This window comes from Pseudorasbora parva, chromosome 6, assembly GCF_024679245.1.
Source record: "Pseudorasbora parva isolate DD20220531a chromosome 6, ASM2467924v1, whole genome shotgun sequence".
Classification (NCBI taxonomy): domain Eukaryota; kingdom Metazoa; phylum Chordata; class Actinopteri; order Cypriniformes; family Gobionidae; genus Pseudorasbora; species Pseudorasbora parva.
In genome coordinates this window covers 42,339,897-42,366,017 of record NC_090177.1, presented here as the reverse complement: position 1 = coordinate 42,366,017, position 26,121 = coordinate 42,339,897, and the positions used below count along the sequence as shown (strand labels likewise).

The window sequence follows — 26,121 nt, the reverse complement described above, 5'->3', positions numbered from 1 at the left end:
TTTGTTATCAGACCTTTAGCCTCGAGATATGCGTTCACCTTGAGAATTTCATCTTCGTTTCCAAATGTAGTGATTTCAGTTTTACTACATCGATACTTCTGCCTACGTCTAGTGTGACCTTTCTGACGTGATTCCGCCATCCGTGGGACGTCGCAGAGCAGCACAAGATGAGCAATTTAGGTTAAAAAGTATATACATTTTTTTAAAATTATTTTTAGAAAATGGCCGATGGTTTGGCTAGATAAGACCCCGTTCCTCGTCTGGGATCGTGCGGAGACTCTGAAGCTCTTCCTTTGATACTGCACTGATTTGGACCTTCAACCGTTGGATGTCATTGGAGTCCGTTATGTGGAGAAAAATCCTGCAATGTTTTCCTCAAAAAGCGTACGTTCTTATCGACTGCTGAAAGAAAGACAAGAACTCCTTGGATGAGATGGGGGTGAGTAAATTATCAGGACATTTTCATTTTGAAGTGAAGTCTCTGATGCTCACCAAGCTGTCACATGCCTGTCCTGTCTTGTGTGCACATGTGGGTTTTGTCATGTCTTGCATGTGTTCCTGTCATTGTCTGATCCCTCCCCCTTGTTATCTGATTAGTGTTGATTTCTCCCACCTGTTCCCTCTTGATTTCTTCCCTTTATAAGCTCCTTGTGTTTGTCAGTCTGTGTTGGATGTTTCCCCTTGTGTCTCCGTGTTGGTTGTCGTTTCCCCCTTCCGTGAAACGCTGGATCCCTTCCCGGATTACCTGTACCGACCTCCCGAGTCACAGCTGCTCACAGCCTGCCCGTGTCGCCAACAGAGCCTCTCTCACTGCTCTGTCTTATCCGGACTTCTTCAGTGTTCTGAGTTTTGACTTCTGTGACACTATCCGTCAAATAAACTAATTACTTGCTTTTGAATCCTGCCTCTGTGAATCCGTAACGGCAGTGAGAGAGGCTCTGTTGGCGACACGGGCAGGCTGTGAGCAGCTGTGACTCGGGAGGTCGGTACAGGTAATCCGGGAAGGGATCCAGCGTTTCACGGAAGGGGGAAACGACAACCAACACGGAGACACAAGGGGAAACATCCAACACAGACTGACAAACACAAGGAGCTTATAAAGGGAAGAAATCAAGAGGGAACAGGTGGGAGAAATCAACACTAATCAGATAACAAGGGGGAGGGATCAGACAATGACAGGAACACATGCAAGACATGACAAAACCCACATGTGCACACAAGACAGGACAGGCATGTGACACAAGCCTGGATTTATTTGATCCAAAATACTGTAAAAACAGAAATGTTGTGAAATATTATTTCAAATGAAAAGAACCGTGTTCTGTGTGAAATATATGTTTAAGTGTTATTTATTCCAGTGATCAAAGCTGCATTTTCAGCATCATTCCTCCAGTCTTCAGTGTCACATGACCCTTCAGAAATCATTCTGATATGAGGATTTGATGCTCAAGAAACACTTATGATTCATCAATGTTGAAAACAGTTGTGATGGTTAATATATCTGTGGACCTGCATTACATTATTTGATGTATATAACAGCATTTATTTCTTACAGAAATGGTTTATAACATTAAATTGATCAGTTTAATGCATCCTTGCTCAATAAAAGTCTTGCAAACAAAACGTACTGCCCAACATTTTGAACTGTATTGTTTTGTTCCTGCTGAATCATATATATTTACCTAAATTTACATCGAATTTGAAGATATTAAATTATGTAATATGAATTATTCTTTATTGCTTATTATTTATTTTGAGTTATTTTGAGTACATTGAGTTATTTACTGTGGTGCCAATACCAAGATATCACCGTTAGCACTTTATTTTACAGTCATGAGCCCCATGTACTTATGTACTTATTACCCAGTTATTGCAATAACTGGGCAATAAATAGGCACTTACCTTGAACCTAACCTTAACCCAGGTAGTTACCTTATATTACCTAATATTTTATTGGGAAGTGCACTGTAAAATAGTGCAACCGCTGTAACTAAGTGCTGGGAATGGGAATGGCAGTTTTATTAATTTAATAATTTTTCCCCTCAGGTATTTGTATTATATTGGTGCACCTGCTGATCAAATTCAAGCTGCACTTCTTGCCTGAGAGTGTGGCTGTGGTCTCGCTGGGTACGTGTCTTTATCATCTCTTACCACTTTTCATTGATCAGAGGGACACGCATATGCCATTCATGTGCAGGAGTAAAGGCATGTATTATTACTGAGAGAGTTAGGGTAGCTGTGTTTGAGTCTAATTGAACGCAGTAGTTCCTCTAATATTACACAGGGATCAATCGGTTCCTCTTAGCGTGCAAAGCTATTAGTCACTGAGAAAACATGTAAAGCTATAGTTCCCCCCCAAAAAACGAATTTGACTTTTTGTGGTAACCTAACCGTTTTGACTGCCACCACAGACCTGCGAAGGATAGGCTTTAAGATCTGATAGCTGAACATTTGGCATCTTTTTAATTTCTGACAAAAATTCAATACGACATCCTGACTAAGATCCGATGAATGGAGAGTAAAAACACTGAAGGTGCGTCACATTTTGCATACTTATGCCATTTTTGTATTTTTAGAAGGGGTATCATACTCAGCTATGGTTGGGTGTATAGTGCATGGCGTATAGTGTGTCATTCAGGACGCAACTTGAGACATTTCTCAAAGTATCTTTTATGTTTCACAGAAAGATCTGTTCAGGAATGATGTGATACATTTTTTGGGTGAACTGCCTTAGCTGCAAACTACAAAATAATGTTCATCTTAGTTGGTCCAACCTATTCTTTTGTGAATAATGCATAATATTGCCGGTAATTACTTCTTGACGAGTTGAACACCATATATTTGGCTTTTCTTTTTCAGGGATTCTGATGGGAGCGTTTATCAAGATCATAGAGTCTCAGCAGTTGGCCAACTGGAAGGTATTATGCTCTATAAACCACAGATGACGCTCTTTGATTTGATTTTGATAATCTAGGTATTATCAACTGGCCAGAGTTTTAAGACCGCAATAGACGTGACGGGAGTTTAATGTGTTAAGGGCATCAAGTGTTAGACAGTATTCTAGGTTACTATTTGTGGAGTTTTTTCTAAGTTATAGGAAATTACTATTCATCCAATTTTTTATATTAGCTATGCATTCCCTTAATCTTGTGAATTGTTACGGCTGTTTCACACCGCAAGCATGAGCAGTGCGTGAGCTGCACGTCACTGCAGCTAGACTAAGGGGAGCATTTATAGTTACAAATGTTTTTGACCATTTTACTAGACTCTTATTTGTCGGCTGGGGTGGTGTAGTCCCCCTCCTCTGTAGTCACCTAAATATGAATTTTGTACCATCAAAAGGGGTCTACATTGGGAAAAATTTACTTGCATTAGATGGAGAAAAATCCTGCCATGTTTTCCTCCAAAGCCTAGATTTCTTTTAGACTAAGGAAAGAAGTCATGTACATGTTGTATGGCCTGGGGTGACTAAATAATCATACTACTATTCCTAAACTATTCAACTCACCTTAAATTATACAGCGCTTTTACAATGCTGATTGTTTCAAAGCAGCTTCACAGTGTTAAACAGGACAATATTGCAACAGAATTTGATTCGGCTGTACAGCCGCTCTGGAGAAAACGGTGATGTTATTCAGCTCAGTTCAATTATCATACAGTGTCAATGCGGACAGATCAGTTGAGATTTAAGCTATTCAACTATTCCTTTAATCATTGATAATAATCAGATATTTTTCTTGAGTGTAAAATCAGCATATTAGAATGAATTCTGCTGAAGACTGGAGTGATGATTATGAAAAACTTTTAAAGCTGTACATAGCTGAAATGGGCGCATGAAAGAGGCACAGCCAACAGGCATAACATTATAACAAATGGTCGCCCATTTGTTGCCAAAGCAGCACTGACCTGGCTGCTCCTGCCCTATATCTGGCACCGAGATGTTAGCAGCAGATCCTTTAAGTCCTCTAAGTTGTGAGGTGGGGCCTTCATGGATCTGAATTGTTTGTTCAGCACATCCCACAGATGTTCGACTGAATTGAGATCTGGGGAATTTGGAGGCCAAGTCAACGCCTCAAACTCGCCGTTGTGCTACTCAAGCCATTCCTGAAGCATTTGTGCTTTGTGTCAGGAGCGTTATCCTGCAGGAAGAGCCACAGCCACCAGAATACCGTTTCCATGAAAGGCTGAACATGGTCTGCAATAAAAAAAAATTTAAGTAGGAGTTATGGCTGGCAGGACCCAAGGTTTCCCATATATATATATATATATATATATATATATATATATATATAGTCAATGTATATAAATATATAGTCAATGACATTGATTATCTCTTCATCACGGCTCCTGTTAGTGGGTGGGATATATTAGGCAGCAAGTGAACATTTTGTCCTCAAAGTTGATGTGTTAGAAGCAGGAAAAATTGGCAAGCGTAAGGATTTGAGTGAGTTTGACAAGGGCCAAAATAGCCGCTCACCAGTCAGGGTGCCCGTGCTGACCCCTGACCCCGCCGAAAGCACCAACATTGGCACATTAGCATCAGACCTGGACCAACGAGCAATGGAAGAAGGTGGCCTGGTCTGAGGAGTCACGTTTTCTTTTACATCACGTGGATGGCCGGGTGTGTGTGCGTTGCTTACCTGGAGAACACATGGCCCCAGGATGCACTATGGGAAGAAGGCGAGCCGGCGGAGGAAGTGTGATGCTTTGGGCAATGTTCTGCTGGGAAATATATATTAGGGATGTCACAATACTCAATCGGTTTTGCATTTAATAAATTATTTCCAATTCCTTCCGTTTGAAATATTTCTCTGAGTTTATTTCGGCTCTGTTTGAGTGTGCCTGCGAGTCTACGCACTGGAGCAAATATCCAATCCTATGCACTAAGGTTAAGGGTGTTTAGCCGTGTTTTAAAGCCTTGCCGGTTAAACATTTCATTCTCGTGCTTATGCACTGTTTTGCACTGAGCGCACACTAAACGTCTGTCATACACACGTGATTACTGGACAGTCTTACTGCGCTAATACTGTCAAACACACACAAGGCGAACATATAAACACAGTCGGTTATGTCTAAAGTGAAAGTAAAATCGCGTGCGTCTAAATATGAGATGTGAGCAGGTCTTCAATTGACAGCAGCAGCCTGTAGAGAACACGCTGTCCTTAAAGGGACAGTTCACCTCTAAAATGATGTTAGTAAAAAAAGACCGTTAATACAGTATCTTTTAATAAATGTTGTATATTGAAGGATATGTAGTTTTAATTAGTTTTAGCCTACATTTATTCATTCAAATTAATACTTAAATGCTGCTGTACATCTCTGAGCTGCCACTGTAAATCTTTATATATATTTATTTTATATTATACAATACACCAGGAATGTGTACAAGGGTTTTTTATGTAAAGTTTTAAGTTTTATTAAGGGTTTTCAAGTCTTTTAAGTGAAATAAAGAAAGAGTATTACAACAAAAACATTTTCTCCTTAACCTTTTTCTGTTCCTGTCGCCTAAGAATATAGAAAACTAAAAAAACGAATCGAACTAAAAAACCGTGGTTAAAAACCGGGGTATGTATTGAGCAGTGGACTAACTGTATTGTTGCATCCCTTATATATATATAGATATATATGTATATCTCAAAAGATTAAAAAAAGCATTGACATGTTGTAGTAAAAAAAAATGTTTTTTATTTTTTATAACCTGTGCATTTTTTTAATGAGATTAACCTAAACATGTCAAGAAATTCTCTGTAGAGGTTTTGAGAGCAGAGGAAATTATTCTATGCCCCATATGCCGTTTTCTCCTGCTCTTCCCTCTTTTCCTTCCTCTTCTCATATTTTCACTCTCTTTCTTTCTCCTGTTTCATTCTCTCAGGCTTCACAGAGTCTTTGTCTCTCTCTCTAGTTCCCATTTGCTTCTCATGCCCGTCTCTCTTCCCCTCTCCACGTTTCATGTCGGTCTCTGGCTTTAATTAACATTTTTGTCTGGGATGTGAGGTGATGCCAGGCTTTGTGAGCACAGAGCTTCCTTTTGTTTCAGGAAGTCTAAAGGTCAAAAGGGCCCCTCAGTTCTCGCTGTGTTTTGGTAACCAGAGACCCTCTAAATGAACGGCTCAACTGGAGCGCGTCTCTGCTTCATTCATTTCAAACTGGGCTTCAACTCTTTTCTGCTTTTGTAGATCACTGATTCTTGAGATGTGGCATTTCTAGAAGGTACATAATGTACGAAACACATTTTCGAAATGGACTATTCATGTAACCATCTAGTAGATTTTGAAAACACATCATTTTGCAAGACCAAACTTCAGGACCTTTGTATATTGAGGCAGTTTTTTTGGTTAATATGACCAAAGTAAGGCACTTTTAAGGCGCAGTTGTGCTTTACAGGGTATAAATGTACAGATCTTCATATCAGAATGATTTCTGAAGGATTATGTGACACTAAAGACTGGAGTAATGATGCTGAAATTTCAGCTTTGATCACAGGCAATAGAAAATGGTTATTTTAAATATAATATTTCAAAATATTAATTTTTTACTGCATTGTTTATCAAATAAATGCAGCCTTGGTGAGCAAAAGAGACTGAAACTTCTCAAAGTCTTAGTGAATCTAAACCTTTAAATGGTAAAGTGTATCTGTGGGTTCTGTGTTGTGTCATGTTATGGGTGGTTGCAATGAGCGCACAAATATGAGGAATAACACATATCTTTTATTGATCAAAATATAAAGGAAAACACACGGGGACACTTAAAGCTATAGAGAATACATAACCACATTAAACATTATTTACACTGACGACACAGAACCCAGAGCTGAGGAAACTAAGGATTGAAATTAAACATTAGTTACAAACGCCTAATAGTCTTTTTTTCCCAATGTGAGTTGTATTGATATCTTTTTATGAATGAATGCCAGTATCACTGATATTGATACTTTTAGCTCTATTTCATATATATGAAATGCTGAAAATGCTGTCATGCACATCTCATTTTCTTACAACTCTTTAATTTTGCCCTTCAAAACCATTGTAGTACATAAAGCAAAAATAATACTCTTATTCAAATTGTGACAGGATTATATAAGTAAGGGATAATGTCCACCCAGCCGGTTGCTATCGCAGAATAAACCCCGCCAGAGTGATCAGGACCCCGACGCGAAGCGGAGCATCACTCTGAAGGGGTTTATTCTGCGATAACAACCGGCGGGGTGTACATTAACCCGCTTATTACACGGCTACTAGTCTCAAATAAATTAGACACAACATATTGTCTTGAGATTAAATATTTTATTAGCACTTACGCAAAGCTTTCACGAAGAAAAACTGTTCCAACCTGCTTTAAGCCTTTATCTATTGCTGCTAAATGTTGAAAATGAATGCTGAAAGAGTTAGTTCACCGGATTATTAAGCGGCTCTGTGAAATACTTGATTCTGATTGGTCCATCGCGCATTCCAGCGGTATGTTATTTCCAGATAACACCCGCTCATCCGGGTACTACGAGTTATCTTGACCGGTAGTACTTCTATTCTGAACGCTGGCGCCATCTTGTGGCTGTTAAATACTTAAACAGCCATGGCTCTAATGGAAGACTTCAAGGTGGGTACCCTTTATAAAGTTTTAAATATGGATATTTTTCTTACACAAACGCATCGATTTGAATCAGAAGGCTCTATTGACCCATCGGAGCCGTGTGGAGTAATGTTATTTGGCGGACAGCTGCATTTTTTATGGACTACAACTATTGCTTGGGTTACCTTGAGGGTGAGTAAATCATAGGCTTGGTTTCATTTTTGGGTGAACTAACCCTTTCAGCATTCATTTTCAACATTTAGCAGCAATAGATAAAGGCTTAAAGCAGGTTGGAACTGTTTTTCTTCGCGGAAGCTTTGCGCAAGAGCTAATGAAATATTAAATCTCAAGACAATATGTTGTGTCTAATTTATTTGAGACTAGTAGCCGTGTAATAAGCGGGATAATGTCCACCCAGCCGGTTGATATCGCAGAATAAACCCCTTCAGAGTGATGCTCCGCTTCGCGTCGGGGTCCTGATCACTCTGTCTGGGTTTATTCTGCGATAACAACCGGCTGGGTGGACATTATCCCTTACTTAAATAATAGTCTGTTCAGTGTGAGTTCACTGACTAAGTTCACCACTCAGATATAAGGATATAAAACTCCTGATGTAACCAATGAAACTTACTACACTGCACAATGACTCTCTGTCTTACAGTTAGCCACTTTTCCACGGTCGGGCCAGTGCGAGCCAGGGCTTTCAGTGGGCCTCTAGCTCCAAAAAACCAGCTGCATTTCCACCGTCGGGCCAGAAGCTCCGCACTAAACCCCGTCTGTAACACACTTCTCTGGAACAAAATCAGGCAAACCAATCAGTTCACCAACAAATGGAAGGTTATCAGAAAGAAATCACTGAAAACAATGAGATTGCAAGACGAGCATGATAAAAGAGGCCTTTTTGTAGTTTACTTAAATATATAAAACCGAAGCATCAATGTTTTACCACACTTTTACAATAATAAGTGAAACATGGATCATAATGAATTCATTTGTGTCAGAATTGCACACTAGTACCACAGAAATAAAGTGGTATTTATTTGTTGTGGGGATATCACATTTAGAAAGAATGATCATTTCTACACATTTTCACCATAAATACGACATGAGGAGCTTTATCACTCTCTCCAGTGACTGTCCCAGTACATTTATATCATATTTTCAGTCAGAGAAGCAGAGGAACCTTTATTTTATGACAAATGTGGATAAAGAGACGAGACCTGCTGACGATTGGGAGAGCCTGTATGATTTGTCTGGTTTCTCTAAGAGGTCATATTTAACCTGTTTACTATAGTAATGTAAGCACACAAAGTCTTTTGCATCGCACATAAATATTTCTACCTTATATGGTGATCAGAATCAACATCGGATCACACACACAAGTTATTTTAAACGCTCGCTTGCTGTATGAAAGTGAATTTCAATGAAGTCTTTAATGCTGATGTATGAAAGTTAGCTGGTATATGAAATCTCTGCCATCTCCAGACTCAGATAAACTCTGCCTTTGGTCGTAACCACTCAAGCCCGAGCTGGCCTGCTGTGGACCAAGGTATTCGACCCGACAGTGGAAAGCAGCGTGTTTACTGTGCAATTGTAAGTGTAGTGTGTTTACACTTTGTGTATTTTGTGAGTGTACAGAACTCGGTGAACTTACACTGAACAGAAGCTCTTTTGGGTGTATTGGATTCAACACCTCTGATTGGTCTTTGCGTTCATGCACTCAACAGAAATGTCTGTGATTGGTTTCAATGCTCAAACACACGTCATTAACAGAAACACTTCACAGAGCGCTCACACAAATACTCAGCGGGTAATGGATTTGACCCTGTACTTGGTACTAATGGTGAAGAAACGCTGGTATCATTACATTAAAATAAATAAATAAAAATAAAAAACTACAATTGACTTGTTACCAAAGTATCAGTACATTTGACAACACTAACATGAAGTATTCGAGTTGAGAACAGCTGATTTGAGGGGTAGTGAGTGATAAAGGAATGACATTTGGACAAAGCGAAATGGTACATTTATGTTAAAAGCATGATCATCTCGGACCCATTTTAAAGTAGAACCGTTGCTACAAACTAAAGACAGGAAAAGTTGTGACATGTTTTGTCTCATTTTGAAAGAATCAGTGAGCTGACTATTAGTTTAAAGATGAGATGAGCTAAACAAAAGGAACTGAGTTTGTAATAAATTGTATCGATTGTTTGAGGCTAGCCTCAAAATAGCACGCTGGTTCTTCTTGCCAACAACTTGTCCTCCTGAAGCTACGACAAGCTGTTCTCTTGTCACTGCTGCTGATGGACTTCTAGCACCTTAAACCTTTAATATATCACGAGTCCATAACTAATGCACATGTAACCATGTGTCTTGTTCCTGAGCCTCATTTTTAATAATAAAGTGCGGAGATATGGGATTTTCTGCCCAGCGATGTACATATTTGGTGCCACAGGGTCAGCCTTCAGCAAGACCTAGTTGGCCGCACCGCTGTCTGCTTTTTGTGGGCAACCCCTTTACTTAATAAATCGAGTTAATTAATTTATTTAGTTAATCAAACGATTTTTGAGTACATATTTTCCCCTTCCTTAAAGGGGTCATGAACTGCATTGTTTTATAATGTTTCATATGGTGCACTTACAATGTTAGTATGATTTAAAGTAAAAAAATAAAAATCATAATTTCGAAATAAAAGGCATTTTTCCTCCCCTGGTTTTAGGGGCGTGTCTGCTTTAGTGTAAATGCCCACTGCTGTGATTGGCTAACATCTTTGCATAAGAAATAGCTAATAAAGTATTACATGTTGGTCTCTCGAAAATGTTTAGCATGGTTTTACTATTACAGCTCTTAAAGTTAACTAATCGTGAAAAGCGTTGATTATAGAATTATATTCAGATCTATGGCATTATATTCAGATCTATAGCATTATATTCAGATCAATGGCATTATATTCAGATCTATGGCATTATATTCAGATCGATAGCATTATATTCAGTTCTATGGCATTATATTCAGATCTATGGCATTATATTCAGATCTATAGCATTATATTCAGATCTATGGCATTATATTCAGATCTATGGCATTATATTCAGATCGATAGCATTATATTCAGTTCTATGGCATTATATTCAGATCTATGGCATTATATTCAGATCTATGGCATTATATTCAGATCTATAGCATTATATTCAGATCTATGGCATTATATTCAGATTTATGGCATTATATTCAGTTCTATGGCATTATATTCAGTTCTATGGCATTGTATTCAGATCTATGGCATTATATTCAGATCTATGGCATTATATTCAGATCTATGGCATTATATTCAGATCTATGGCATTATATTCAGTTCTATGGCATTATATTCAGTTCTATGGCATTGTATTCAGATCTATGGCATTATATTCAGATCTATGGCATTATATTCAGATCTATGGCATTATATTCAGTTCTATGGCATTATATTCAGATCTATAGCATTATATTCAGATCTATGGCATTATATTCAGATCTATGGCATTATATTCAGATCGATAGCATTATATTCAGTTCTATGGCATTATATTCAGATCTATGGCATTATATTCAGATCTATGGCATTATATTCAGATCTATAGCATTATATTCAGATCTATGGCATTATATTCAGATTTATGGCATTATATTCAGTTCTATGGCATTATATTCAGATCGATAGCATTATATTCAGTTCTATGGCATTGTATTCAGATCTATGGCATTATATTCAGATCTATGGCATTATATTCAGATCTATGGCATTATATTCAGTTCTATAGCATTATATTCAGATCTATGGCATTATATTCAGATCTATGGCATTATATTCAGATCGATAGCATTATATTCAGTTCTATGGCATTATATTCAGATCGATAGCATTATATTCAGTTCTATGGCATTATATTCAGTTCTATGGCAGTACATTTAGATAATGACATTATATTCAGATTGATAGCATTATATTCAGATTGATAGCATTATTTTTAGATTAATGCCATATATTTTCAGATCATGGCATGAAAGGTTGCAGTGATATGACTGATATATTGAAATGAGCTGATAACATCACCGTTTTCTCCAGAGCGACTGTACAGCTGAATCAAATTTTGTTGCAATATTTTCCTGTTTAACACTGTGAAGCTGCTTTGAATCAATCGTTTTATAACTAATATCTATTTAAATAAAGCTATTTTATTATAAATAAAGTTGAGTTGCCTTGAGTGATGAGCATTGTAGCTGATCTCAGACCTCAGTTGATCTCTGTTGAGCTCATGAATGCAGTGATCTTGTCATTGAATGCTTTCATCTTAACTAACAGTACAAACTCATTGTTAACAGATTTTTGGATTATTATGGGAGTTTTGGCACAAGTCTAGAACTCCAATAATGATAAACTTGCACTGTTTAGTGTTAGGGTACTTTGGAAGGTAATGTTATTATTAGTTCAGTGGTCCTGTATCGTTCTTCTCTCACTAACACGCCAGTCGTCGAGGCCAAAGTAGCAAAGATGAAGTAGACTTCTACAAAGGCGTTTTTTCACCCCAATCCACAACTAGTCGTTAGCTGGGCTTGGTAACAATATAAGCTGTTTTTGGACTAACAAGGAAGTTTTATGTTCTGAAACTTACAGGATATTCTTATATGATGACCACTTATATGTCAAAAGCAAATTTTATTTCTCAGTTCATGACCCCTTTAAGTCTTAAGGCATGTTTCAGAGCAATGATTCAGAGCAATGATCAAATCACAGGTAGAGTAGATCACATCCATCAACACCCCCAAAGCTTAACCTCGCCCTGGGTCGACTTTTCTTTTGTTTACGTTGGGCAATTTATATGCTGCTTAATGTTTGATGATCACAGTAGTCCAAGCAATGCTTCTATAGCTTGTTTCTGCTTCTTCTTTACCTGTGTTTTGATCTGGAGATTCTGTACTCATTCAGAAGATATGTAATAGCGCCCCATCCCCTATAACAGTGAAAACACAGATTGTGAGGAAACGTTGTCATAAATGACAGAAAGTTCTGTCAACGGCTGTGAAAGAGTTAAAGGGATAATTCACCCAATGAGTTGTCATTGACTCTCCTTGTGATGTTCCAAACCCAGATTATTTTTGTTTATCTACACCAATGAACATAAACTTTACTGCTTTTTTGCTTATGTACTAACATTGTAGTTAATCATTTGATACAATGCACTTATTGTCTACATACATGTTTTTACATTGCAGTTACATTTAAAAAAATGCCTGCATGTAATTACGTCTGAAATTAATTTTTGTAGTTACATTTTTAATTACACAGCTGGCACTTCCCTTACACTTAAGTTCTTGAATTTAATTTGTTGACTCATAGATTACTTGTGTTTTTTTTCATGAACTTTTTGAAGCGTTAACATTAGGTAGAATGGACAGAAATCTCTCAGGTTTTAATACAAATATTTGTGTTTCAAAAATGAACGAAGTCTTATGGGTTCAGAATGGCATGAAGGAGAATAAATGATGACACAATTTTCAGCTTTAAGTGAACTAATTACCCATTAAAAAATCAAATCTGTATTAATGGCAGCTTGAAAGCTGTTTGTTTTGCTCGAGGCGTGAACAAACCTTTCACCAACAAATACTTTGCTTGTTAGTTCAGCTCTCGATGTTAAGAAACACTTTTCCCTGATGTTTTGTTCACATTTGTGTTGCTTTAAAAGCCAGATGTTAAACTAAACACTTTAAACTCGGTTTGGCAAAATAACATGGCACACTGTTAATTTGGATGGATTATTTTTAAATGTTATAATAGATTTCAGAAAGACATTTTCAAATGATAATTTCCACAGAGCTTGTTGCAATGCATCCTGGGATTGCCTTGTCTCAAGGAACGGTTAAAAACCCCTGGTTTACGCCAATGCCCATTATGAGAAGCCCTTGCAACAACTGATAATGCAATGTGCACTTCCTTAGAGTTACGAAAAGCATGCTGACACGTTTTTATCAAATCAAGTTTGCATAGCTGAAAGTGTTTGCATTCGCGTACATACGTGGACAGTGTTTCTGGCTTTATCCATTCAGATTAGAGCTCCTGATTTGAGATATCATATAAGCAAAGATAATTATGCTGCCTGCTGATTGTAACAGCCTTGCCGTCAGAAGCTTTCCCACGTGCCTAAAATGTTGCCACAGTTTCAACAACGATTGTGTGATGCCAGCAGAAGAAATGCTACTTTATGACTGATTGTTGCAACATCCTGGAGCGTTTGGTCTGCGGCTCGTAAAGCTTTTCCATTCAAACATCAACCAACAATACTCTCATGCAGAGCAACGGGTTCATGTGTTGTAACACCTGCACAATTCTTAATTCCTCTCTTCCGCATTGTTAAGACGGTTACCATACATTTCTCAAAGCGTTCATGCACCTACATGCAGCTTTTCCCCCTTCAATGATTCCCAGAAGTGAACTGAAAGAGAATGTGGTGGAGCAAGCCCTCCCTACACTGGAACTTGAAAAATGAGAGTGTGCAGATGATGATGAGATGTGACGTGCACATGCTGGTAACATGCATGAAGCGTATCTTTGTACATTTCTGCAGACATGCCATCATTATCACTGTCACAGAACCACACGATTCTGCTTTGTGCTATAGTAAAATGCACATATTTAAATGCACACACAAATATACACATTATGCTCGTAAACGCATTACACACACTGGTTCACTGTGTGTGTGTGTGTGTGTGTGTAGGCAAGGGAAGTGAATGTATAAGCACATCTCATTCACAATAGCAATCCAGCGTGCTATACATTACATTAATATAATAAAGAAACAAAATAATCTTTATTTATTATAAAATAAATAATCAGTCTTTAGGCCTAGGTTAAAAATTATATTAAAAAGAAAACCTATATAAAAAATGATTATGAAATAAAAACAAATTTAAGAGACAAACTACATTAACCGTGCTCACCGGGGAAATTATTACTTCTCTCATTGTGCTTAATGTCATTGTCACATGTCACTATTTTAATAGACCTCTAAACAGGGTTGCCAAGTCTGCGGTTTTCACCAGAATTGAGCTACTTTTGAACTGTAACTGTGGGTTGATTTTTTTTTTTTTTTTGACATACCGCATAAGTTATATTTGACTGAAATGCTTGCAAGACTAACCCTCTATTAATAATACCCAACAGTATTCTAGCCTATATGAGCAGTATCCAAGTACACATTGTCATTTTTCTTTCTTTCTTTCTTTCATTCACAGGAAGAGGAGATGTTTCGTCCCAATATGTTCTTCCTGTTACTTTTACCACCAATCATTTTTGAGTCTGGATACTCATTACACAAGGTACATATTACTGTAATATTATTCATTTTCAAAAAAAACAGCCATAAAGTTGTTGTAAAATATGTGAGAGCTCTGTTGTCAGCACTCTGTTGCAAAAAGATCTGGGGCAGATCCTATCATACAGTGCAATGTCAGGCACGACACAGGGTGTTTTTTTCTAGTTTCAGCCTGACGCAGTTATCATCATGTTGTGTAAACAGCAAATGTACTCACTCCAACCAGCGATGTTGGTGCGGTGCCTTTTTGAGGAACTGAAAACGACTGTGCCATTGACCAACAAAAACGGTCTAAAGTCAATAGGGCAGTATTTTTTGTGTTGCTCAGTAGTTAGTAATATGAGCCTATAGTCAGGTGCACAACGCCTGTACACTCTGCTTATTACACACACAGGGACGCGCAGCAGCACACACACTTTTCGAAATATTAAAAATAAAAGATTCCTCTCTGGAGAAGCCCAACTGGCTTTCAAAGGGAACGGGAGATGAGACTCTGATTGGTTTAATTGCACAAATGATCATGCCCAAAACACACCCATGGCTCATTAAGACTACAGACAACCCTTTAGGATAGGGGTGGGGAACGTTGATCCAGAAGGGCCACTCTCTTGCAGAGTTTAGCTCCATCCCTGAAAAAAAAAACACTCACCTGCCTCTAACTTTAGTAATCTTGAAGACCTTGATTAGCTTCAGGTGTGTTTGATTAGGGTTGGAGCTAAACTTTGCAATGCTGCGTCCCAATTCGCCTACTTATACTACGTCCTAAAAGTATGTACTCTTTTTGTGAAGAAAAAGTATATACTTTTGAGTGTGTAGCAGAAAAGTATGCAAGCTTCGGGACATACTACTTCGCCATCTTTAACGGACTCTGTCGCTTAGTTACGTGCATCCCGTCACCGTTTATCTGCCCTGTCAATCATCGTCAGATTCGTCACAGTTCAAATCCTTCACATTCAGTTTAATCTCCTACTGTATCGGAGAGAAATGTAGCCGCTCGTTGATCTGCCATTTGTGGGTCTTTAATGCAGAGACTCTCCTCATGTATTTACAGTTTAAATATAATGATGCATTTAAAAGTTAATGGCCAAACGTGTCATTTCAAAAGTTCTCAATGCTGCTGCGGGTGAAATATAATGTGACAACACTGAATAAATATATTTTTGTCAGGTTAAATATTGATAGTAGGTCACTCAAACCCCTTTATCTAAACTTCTCTACTTAACCGTCGAACTCGCACATCCGTCATGTTTGTAGTTTTTTAACGCTTTTTATCAGCGTTTGTAGCGTTTGAATTCGGACCGGAAATAGTAAACCATCCGGGAATCTTTGGAATACTCTTTTCAACATACTACGATTTGGGACATACTAATTCTATTTTTTTAATACTATTTAGGATGGATAGTATGCGAATTGGGACACAGGGCAAGAGAGTGGCCCTTTTGGGTCAACGTTCGCCACCCCTGATTTAGGACCATGTGCCTGGCATGCAGAGCGTTTTTTCTGTCATTAAAATAATAAAAGTAGGTTCAGACATGCCCTAAAGTGCACCTGTGCCATGAGCTTCAGACTATGTGCTCAGATTATTAAAATTAGACCCATAAACTCAGTAGTTACTAATTTGAATCATTCTAACGAATCCTTCGCGGAGTGAACGAATTCGCTCTGAACAGTTACTGAATCTCACACAAAACTGCAAATTGGTGTCTAAAAACGAAGCATGTTTAGTGTATTTAAGGTTTGTGAAACTGATGCCATGTGTGTGGAGAAATGATATTACTTACAAATGATATATTGTAATTGTGAGACCCAGGGGCTGGTTGCATAAACCTAGACTAGTCTTAAAAGTAAGTCATCTAATTTTTTTCTTTAAGACTGGACCTAACTTTTTAAAATCAGTTGCATAAAATGGTAGATTGGTTCAATTTGAATTAGAAAAGTAAGACTTATTACATTTTGAGTAATTGCTAGTTGGACAAATTAGTGCTTAAGGGTGCGTTCATGCATTAAAATGAACCCTGGTGTGGTTGCTCATTTAGTGCGGTTCATTTGAACATATGTGAACACTGCCGTCTGAACCCTGGTGCGCACCAAACAAGCGGACCGAGACCGCTAAAAAGATGGGTCTCGGTCCGCTTCCAAACGAACTCTGGTGCGGTTCGATTGATCCAACACGGACCAAAGACATGTAAACGGACCAAAAAACGGACGTATAATGTCACATTTGTGCGACCCATAGTCAGCCGATTTGACGACGCGGAAAGATCGGTGTATCCAAAATGAGTAACTTTAACATCAGAGGGCAAACGTGGAGCAACGAGGAAGAGCCTCATCGATATTCGGTCTGACGAGCATGTTTGAAAATGCTAGAAAAAACGCACAAAAAGCATACCTGGTTCTTCTCATCAAAGGACATGTGTTGCCCATTATTAGCAGGTCATTATTATCATTATTAGCTTGATGATACAATTAAATAAACAAACGTTTTGATATTTATTTTGAATGTTAGTGTTGTCCTCAACTTGTCACCCTCTGAGTCTGTATTCAGAGACTGTGATGGATACACAGATATAAACAAAGTTTTTATTCCACAGGGGAATTTTTTCCAAAACATAGGTTCGATCACATTATTCGCCGTCTTTGGAACAGCGATTTCAGCCTTCATCGTGGGAGGGGGAATCTATTTCCTGGGCCAGGTATTTTCTCTCTGTTTTAATATAAGCAGTAATGGCTTTTCTCATGTTTTTCCATGTAAACAGACCTAACAGTGATCATCCTGTAAGTGCAAGTGGTTTATCTAGTTAGACTAGTTGGCACGCCTTAACAGCTCATATAACAGGATTTCTCTATGAGTAACTGTTCTGTTTGGATGTGTTTCCTGGATAGGCGGATGTTATTTACAAGATGACAATGACAGACAGGTGAGAAAATTGTCTGGAACTATTGAGAAGCGTTGACATGTACGTTCATGTCTTCATTTTTTCTCTTTTTTTCCTCTGTAGTTTTGCGTTTGGTTCTCTGATCTCCGCTGTGGATCCAGTCGCCACTATCGCCATCTTTAACGCCCTGAACGTGGATCCCGTGCTCAATATGCTGGTGTTCGGGGAGAGCATCCTAAACGACGCCGTCTCCATTGTATTAACAAAGTACGCCTCACTGAATCATCAAAACTCTCTCTCTGTCGTTTTAAATCATTCGGTTATCATTTTCACATCCAGTTCCATGTTGTTTAAATAGCAAATGCACTCGCACCCATCTGTTCACCCAAGGCCGTGCTGGTCTGAAAACCAGGTGTTTATTGGTGCATTTCTATTTTGAGGAACTGAAAACGACTGACCAACACAAACCTGCTCAGTAATATGTGCCTATAGTCGGTGCTCAACACATATACACTGATTATTACACACAGAGACATTGACACACATGCCAAATATTAAAAAAGATTCCTCTGTGGAGAAGCGTTAAGTCTTTCCTCATTTAAATAGCTACTCCGCCATGGTGCGAGCGCAATTAGCTTTTAAAGGGAAAGGGAGATGAGACTCCCTTTTTTTTTTTTTTTGCACGCTACACCCAAAACACACCCATGACTCATTAAGAAACGAGGGACACCCCTTTTGGACCATGTGCGGCAAGTGTTTTTATTGTTTTCAGACACTGACTAGGCAGATATTGGCTTGGGACTATATTATCGGGAAGCACAGGCGAAGCACTGCTACTTGGGCGCTGAGATATCACGCAACACATTGCGATCGCTCAACAGCCGGAGGACATGAGGATGAGAGCCGTGATATCTCTGCACCCAATATCTGCCTAGGAAAAAGCCTTGTCTTAGGCCGTGTGTCCACCAAAGCATTTTTTCACGTGGCGTTTTCAATTGTTTTCAATGGAAGCACCGCGTTTTTCGAACGCCTGGAGCGCACCGAGGCACTGAGCGAGTATTTCACACTCAAGCGCTTACCGTTTTTTACTGGTCGCCGAGAGTTGAAGAACGTTCAACTTTGAGTAAAACGCAGCGCTCATCACTGTCACGTTTCACCCAGCCGTCCAATCGCAGTGGAGGAGGGGCGGGACAAACACAACACCGACCAACCGCCACATTCTGCATGTACAACATCAACAGATGAAAACAAAAATAACTGACACTTGTATAGATGAAAAAGGTAAACAAAAGTTTATTGGACTATTCTAAACACACACAAACTAACAAAAACACACATGCATACAGTTACTGGGAAAGGGATGTTTGTTAATGGAAAGGAGTGAAGTCCCAATGATTTCTTAACCACAACATGAGAATCAATATACTAGCAGGTCAACCTTAGTTTGCTCGCTTAAATATGATTTTTACCAGTTCAGCCAGAATGAAGAGTCATGTACTTGTGTTTGAATGCTCCTACGAGCATGGGTTCCTCTTAGCACGGCGTTGCACGGCTGGTGGTCAGTTGTTGTGGTCAGAGGGATGGATAGTTGGTTTTGCAGGGTGAAAAGCCGGATCCTGGATGGTGTTAGCTGGTTGCTACGCGACGGGCATCTCTCTGGCGCGACTGCGCAGACTCCAGGAAGTTTTCTACGGTGAGGTTCAGACGGAGTTTTGGAGTGTGGTGATGATGAAGAGCTCTTGGTAGCTCGGAGGACGCTGCGTGCAGGCAGGAAAGGCCCGCACGATCAAAGCAGAAGTCACCACAAAACCATGGCAGTTAGTAAAGCGCGGAGCAAAACAAAAAGCAAAGATATCTTGTTGCCCGGGAGTTTTAAACGGGCCCTAAGGTCCTTCTTTGGGGGCGTCTCTGGCCAATGAGATATTGTTGTGGGCGGGTGTCCTGCTCACTTCTCCTGTTCATGCATATCATTAGTGTAATGTCTGATTGAACACTTTTAAGAACCCAACTTTCCTATTGTGATCACAGTACATTTTACACAAATGTACCGTGCATCAAAATGTGAATCATTTATCCATCACATAGACATCAAACAGCTTGCTATTCCCACGATGGGAGTGAAGATTCATATGTAACACGTCTCGCGTACAGAGAAACTCTACAAGTTACATGAAAATATACATAATACCTTAGTATATGTTTAAATCGCCATTGGGTGGATTAATTCATGTTATTGAATCTATGGTTTAAGTTTACTCCTCATGTCTGCATTGGTGTGAGGTCTTTGTGTGGTGTTTAAAGAGCCTTTGGAATGCGTGGGTCGAGGAAGGAGGGGCACGGTGAGGTGTCCTGGATAGTATCAGGGTTGACTTCGAGCAACTCTGTGTCCTGATAACGATTTGAATTTATGCCTGTCGGTTAGGGCTGGGCGATATGACGAAATATATCGTCTGGACAATAGAAAATGTCTATCGTTTTATATTAGGCTCTATCGCTTACGCCACGATAAGGCGTTTACGGCAGAATTTTACGTCAAGATGCACCTCACGCCACGGCATGCCCATGCACGCTGTAATACATAAACAAACATGGAGGAAGACAGTAGTAGACGTGGTTCAGACCAGGGTAATTCTCAGAGTAATTATGCCAGAGTGGTGGCATAAGCGCTCAAAACAAACTTCAGACACAGACACTGCTACGGGCTTTTACGCGTGGCACACCATATAGCCATATATTGAAATATTTTAATGGCAGGTGTAGGGATGGCTAAAAACTAAACATTTTCTTGACCGACCACCGAGCCTCATTAGCCGGTTGAAACCGGTTAACGGATTAGTTTAAAATATGCGCCGCTATTTGAAATAACAGCCGCGACCCGCGCTCCCTCTCTCTCTCTCTCTCTCACACTCGCGCGCGCACACGTCTGCCCTGACTCTAACCTCAAGTGTTTACTTTTTGCAAACCTTGTGAGCGCGCAAACCCAAACGCTGTGACCTCGCGTCAAATGTTTTTATTGGTTTATTAAGTACAAACAGGCGAGTTATGAAAAATTGAGTGTGAGGGATTTGTTCACTTCACACAAAAAGATTTTGGAATGAGATGGCTAATTGTAGTAGCGTTTAGTCCACTGTATAATAGCCTAATTTTTTTTTTAACCGACAACTTTGATCGGTTAGCGTTGATACGGTCAACCATCGGTCAAACGGTCATCGGTTAGCATCCCTAGGCAGGTGTTAACTTCACCAACAGTCTTGCTTGAAAAAAAAGGTTCTAAATAAAATAAAAATGTAGTCCATACTACCTTTATTTGTTTTGTATATCATTTCAAACTGCATTTCCACATTGCAATTTTGTATAGAATATTTATAAACTGAATTAACAGAAAAATTGCTATATCGTTATGTATATCGTTATCGGGATATCAAATGAGCTATATCGGGATATGAAATTTTGGCCATATCGCCCAGCCCTACTGTCGGTAATAAATGAGTCCCTTCTTCGTGAGGTTCTACCCACTGTTACGCTTGTAGAACAAAGAGGAAACGTCATGTGACTCATCTTCTCCTTGTGCGTGTTGAGATAACGCAGATAAAGCGGGAGAGATGTTGTATTTGGGCATCCTTGATTGGTTTTACGATCGGTTCAGGTTACGGAGAGGGGGTCTCTGGAATGCTTTGTTGTGTCGACTCACTGCTGGAATATACATATTCCAAAATTGATTAAGCCCTTTTTCTAAAAATGGTGGAGTATTCCTTTAAGAGACTAGGTACACCCCTTTTGGACCATGTGCCCCAAGTGTTTTTTTTTCTGTTAAACTAGCAAAAGTGATTCGGACGCACCTGCGCCATGAGCTTCAGATCATCTGCTCAGATCATTAAAATAGGGCCCTACATGTAAATAGTAATTAGTTGCTATTTATACTTTGTGGGAGATACTATTTGCACCTCAGTTTGTTGTACATTAAATGGTATACAAGAATAATATTGGGTGTAAATTATTATACTCAGGAGTGCACGTAAGTGGTGCACAAACCAAATAAAAATGCGCTGGGTAAGTACGTTCGGACCACTCAGTTGCATACCAATAGGTTGACAGCTTTTAATGCACAGTCGCCATTTTAGATTGACTAACTGTAACACTCTATAAGATTTCCATTTGAACTGAATGCATAATAAATATGCCAGTTTCAGAGGAAAACACAAAGCTGTTCGTTTCTAGTCTGTTGCCAAGCTGCCATTGGCTTTTGTGGCCTGGAGACATCCTCATTCTGTCTTTTTATGCCTTCTGATCATTTTCTGCTTCACGTCCCGTGATTTATGACCTTGTAGAGGTGTGCTTCCCATGTGATAAATGACTTTAGACTTCCGCACAGTATACACATACAGATTTTTATAATCGACTAGGACTGATGGAGTTTGGTCTTTAGGTGGCCTGTATAATTAGGCTTATAAAGGATTGCCACATTTAGTTTGTTCTAGAGAAGAATGCTTGATTTTGTTTTATTTAAGATTGAATATTGGACTGGAGAGTCTGCTCTGTATTTTCTGCTGCACAAGAGGCGTGATCAACGGGCATAGTTCAAATGACTCTGTACGCAATTGGACAGTCCTTGAACCAATCGTGATCAAAGAGGAGTGATCAGCGGGCAACAACCGATCGCTTCTCTATCTGTCATCGTGTTAAACCCGCCAATAGCACGCCAGGTGGATAAGCCAGTCTGTGATTGGTTCCGGCAAAACTGTAATAGAAGCTGTAGAAATGAATGTACAGGTTTCCAGACAGAGTTGCAGGACGAAATCAAATCGCCGGCAGATCAGGCTGGGTTTACCCGGTCTAGCACTTGAAGAGAATTCTCTAGAATGGCAATGACCGTCAAATCCATTCATTAGAAGGAGATTAGGTTAACAGTTAATGCATAACCAACATTTTTGACAATCTAATACTGTATAAGATTTCCATTTAAACAGAATGCATAATATATCTGCCAGTTTCAGAGGAAACACAGAGCTGTAACATTCATTGACTCGCTTCACCTGGCAGTGTAAAACCGGCAGTCAGTCAAAATCAAGCCCAAAACAAATTATCATCGATATTATTTATTATCAATAAATGATTCTTTAACATATTAAACTTGGAACCACTCTGCATTTGAAAAGCAAAAACAGATGTTATCTTAAAAAAGAATCACATTGCACCAGCGGGAGGGCACGCACTATCCTCCGACCAGCTGTGAGCAGATCAGCCTATGTTTGGAGATGGAAAATGAGAAAAAGTGACGTGAAGGCTGATTATGGCAACCCATAGTCGGAATTCATCCTCTGAATTTAACCCATCCAAGTTAGTGCACACACATTAGGAGCAGTGAGTAGTGAACACGCACACAGCAAACCATGAAAACGCATTAAACAAGCGCTGTATATATATATATATATATATATATATATATATATATATATATATATATATATATATATATATATATATATATATATATATATATATATATATATATATATATATATATATATAGAATAAAATTAATTCAAACCATGTCCAACTGTTAAAATAATGAAAAAATAATAAATGTATTGTAAATGTTAAAATAATATAATAGTATTATCACACTTTATTTTGTAAAACAAAAAGCCCTCCCTAAACCTACCCCTCACCAATAAACACTTTATTGTTAAACACGTTAGGCACTTTATTTCCACTTTTCAAATTCATTGAAAGTAAATTCCTTTCTGATCTAGTGATGGGAAAAAAGAGTAGCAGGAGTTAGCAAAAGGCGGATTCAAACTCGGGTTGATTTGCATCAACTTTCTGCCATGTTCCTTATCCATACACTATTACTACTGCACTGTAAACAAAAATATTGTTTTTTGTTGGTTTAACTTAAAAAAGTAAGTAACCTGGTTGCCTTAAAATTTTGAGTTTATTGAAATAAAACATTTTGTTGATACAATGAAGGAAATTTGTTTAATAAATAGAAACTCAAAATATTATTGTATCTGAACCACATAAAAAATCGACATTAAAAATTGATAAATCATGTTTCACTGCGTCATCAAAAATAAAACACACAATTACCCAATATGCTTACAAAATCTATTAATAATATTTTAATAAAGGTTGTCGAATCTCAAAAAATGTTCATTGTATTAACTCAAAATTTAAATTTAAATTAACTCAAAATGTTAAGGCAACCAGGTAACTTTTTTTCAAAATAATTTTTTACGTAACTGATAATGTCCACCCAGCCGGTTGTTATCTCAGAATAAACCCCGACAGAGTGATCAGGACCCCGACGCGAAGCGGAGCATCACTCTGAAGGGGTTTATTCTGCGATAACAACCGGCTGGGTGGACATTATCCCACTTATTACACGGCTACTATTCTCAAATAAATAATTATTAGACACAAAATATTGTCTTGAGATTAAATATTTCATTAGCTCTTACGCAAAGCTTCTGCGAAGAAAAACAGTTCAAACCTGCTTTAAGCCTTTATCTATTGCTGCTAAATGTTGAAAATGAACGCTGAAAGGGTTAGTTCACCCAAAAATGAAACCAAGCCTATGATTTACTCGCCCTCAAGTCATTATAGGTGTGTATGACATTCTTCTTTCAGACAAATACAATCGGAGTTATAATTAAAAAGTCCAGGCTAACGTTAATCCAAGCAGTAGCCTAGTTGTAGTTGTGTTTGAAGTCCATAAAAAATGCAGCTGTCCGTCAAATAACGTGCTCCACACGGCTCCGATGGGTTAATAGAGCCTTCTGATTCGAATCGATGCGTTTGTGTAAGAAAAATATCTATATTAAAAACATTATAAAGGAAACCTGCCTTGAAATCTTCCATTGTAGCCATTGGTGTTTAAGCCACAAGATGGAGCCAGCGTTAAGCATAAAAGTAGTACCGGTCAAGTAACTCGTAGTACCCGGATGAGCGGGTGTTATCTGGAAATAACGTACCGCTGGAATGCGCGATTGACCAATCAGAATCAAGTATTTCACAGAGCCGTGTAATAAAGTGTGTTAACAATCTAGCGTCTTCTTTTTTTTTTTGTCTGGCACAGCAAAGCCTGCCGCACTCGTGTTAAAAACTGAAGTCGACGCATCTCGATCGACCCCAGGTGGCGGTCCCAGTATAGCTTATAACCCCCCTCATTGTTTTCTAATGGACGCGAGACAAACTAAACAATCATATTACACTTCAAAAAATTTCCCCCAAAGATGTCCTCTGTCATTTTAGTAGGGTTTTAATCACGATGATTTAATTTCAAGTGTTGATTTTTTAAAGATGCCCTAGAATGAAAATTTGAATTAGCCTTGCCATAGTGAAATAATAAGAGTTCAGTACATGGACATCACATACTGTGAGTCTCAAACACCATTGCCTCCTCCTTCTTATGTAAATCTCGTAAATCAAAAACACCACAGGAAAAGAAGTGCTTCTCAACATAAACCCAACCGTGATGTAAATGGGGATCATTTATATGCACGCCCCCAACATTTGCATCTGTCCAAACATGTTCATTGTCAGGCGGAACTGACGGAGCGAATCATCAAAACAAGCTGCTCTCATGGACACACGTCATGTTCAGGCTGTTCAGGAGACGTGAGGACTTTTCTATCCTTCCCACGGATAAAAAATGTCAACAGTCATGGTTGATGTTTATAATCCAATACTACAACAATTTAATTCAAGATCGTTCGTTTGTTCGGCCCATTTCAAGCAATCTTCGCTCAGCGTCTTAAACTGAAGAAAGTGGCAATTACAACCGTATTCCTGCAAGCAGTAAGTAGCGATTTATCCACTTATTGACTGTTTAAACCATTTCTGATTAAATTGAAAGTTTCTTAGAGAGACAGAAATGTTGGCAAGATGCTTACAGTAACAATAGGAAACACCAAGTACCATACCAAACTAAATAGTGTGTCTAATGACAAAGGGTAATATTACCTTTTATTACAAAATACAACCGTAGATACTTTGCTTAGATCGTTCACTCGATCCTTCTAGCAAGCGTCACCTTTTCCACCATAGAAGTTAAAATGACAGTCATTTGACAAGGCTATATAAAGTTATATATTAATATTTTTGAGAACTGAAGTATGGTGTTTCCGATGATGTTTTTGCCTATTAGTATTTCAGATTAGGCTACATCACAGTCACTGCATAACATTAGCCTACATTGTGACTAACGTTATATAAACATGCAATATCTCTGACGAAAAAAGACAAGTCTAAAATGTAGACTGAATGACACTTTAAGCAGAACATCTCAAATGGAGATTGCTGAAATGCAGCTTACTTGTTTA

At 38.6% G+C, this 26,121-nt stretch overlaps 1 protein-coding gene across 1 annotated transcript in view; it reads left to right on the top strand.

Annotated features, from left to right (window-relative positions):
- Positions 1-26,121, top strand: part of slc9a8 (solute carrier family 9 member 8) — a 79,268-nt gene that overhangs the window by 20,650 nt on the left and 32,497 nt on the right. The window contains exons 3-8 of the mRNA XM_067446964.1: positions 2,047-2,127; positions 2,860-2,918; positions 14,842-14,925; positions 17,513-17,614; positions 17,805-17,839; positions 17,921-18,064. Of these exons, the coding sequence (XP_067303065.1) occupies positions 2,047-2,127; positions 2,860-2,918; positions 14,842-14,925; positions 17,513-17,614; positions 17,805-17,839; positions 17,921-18,064 (505 nt within the window). The remainder of the gene's footprint in view (positions 1-2,046; positions 2,128-2,859; positions 2,919-14,841; positions 14,926-17,512; positions 17,615-17,804; positions 17,840-17,920; positions 18,065-26,121) is intronic.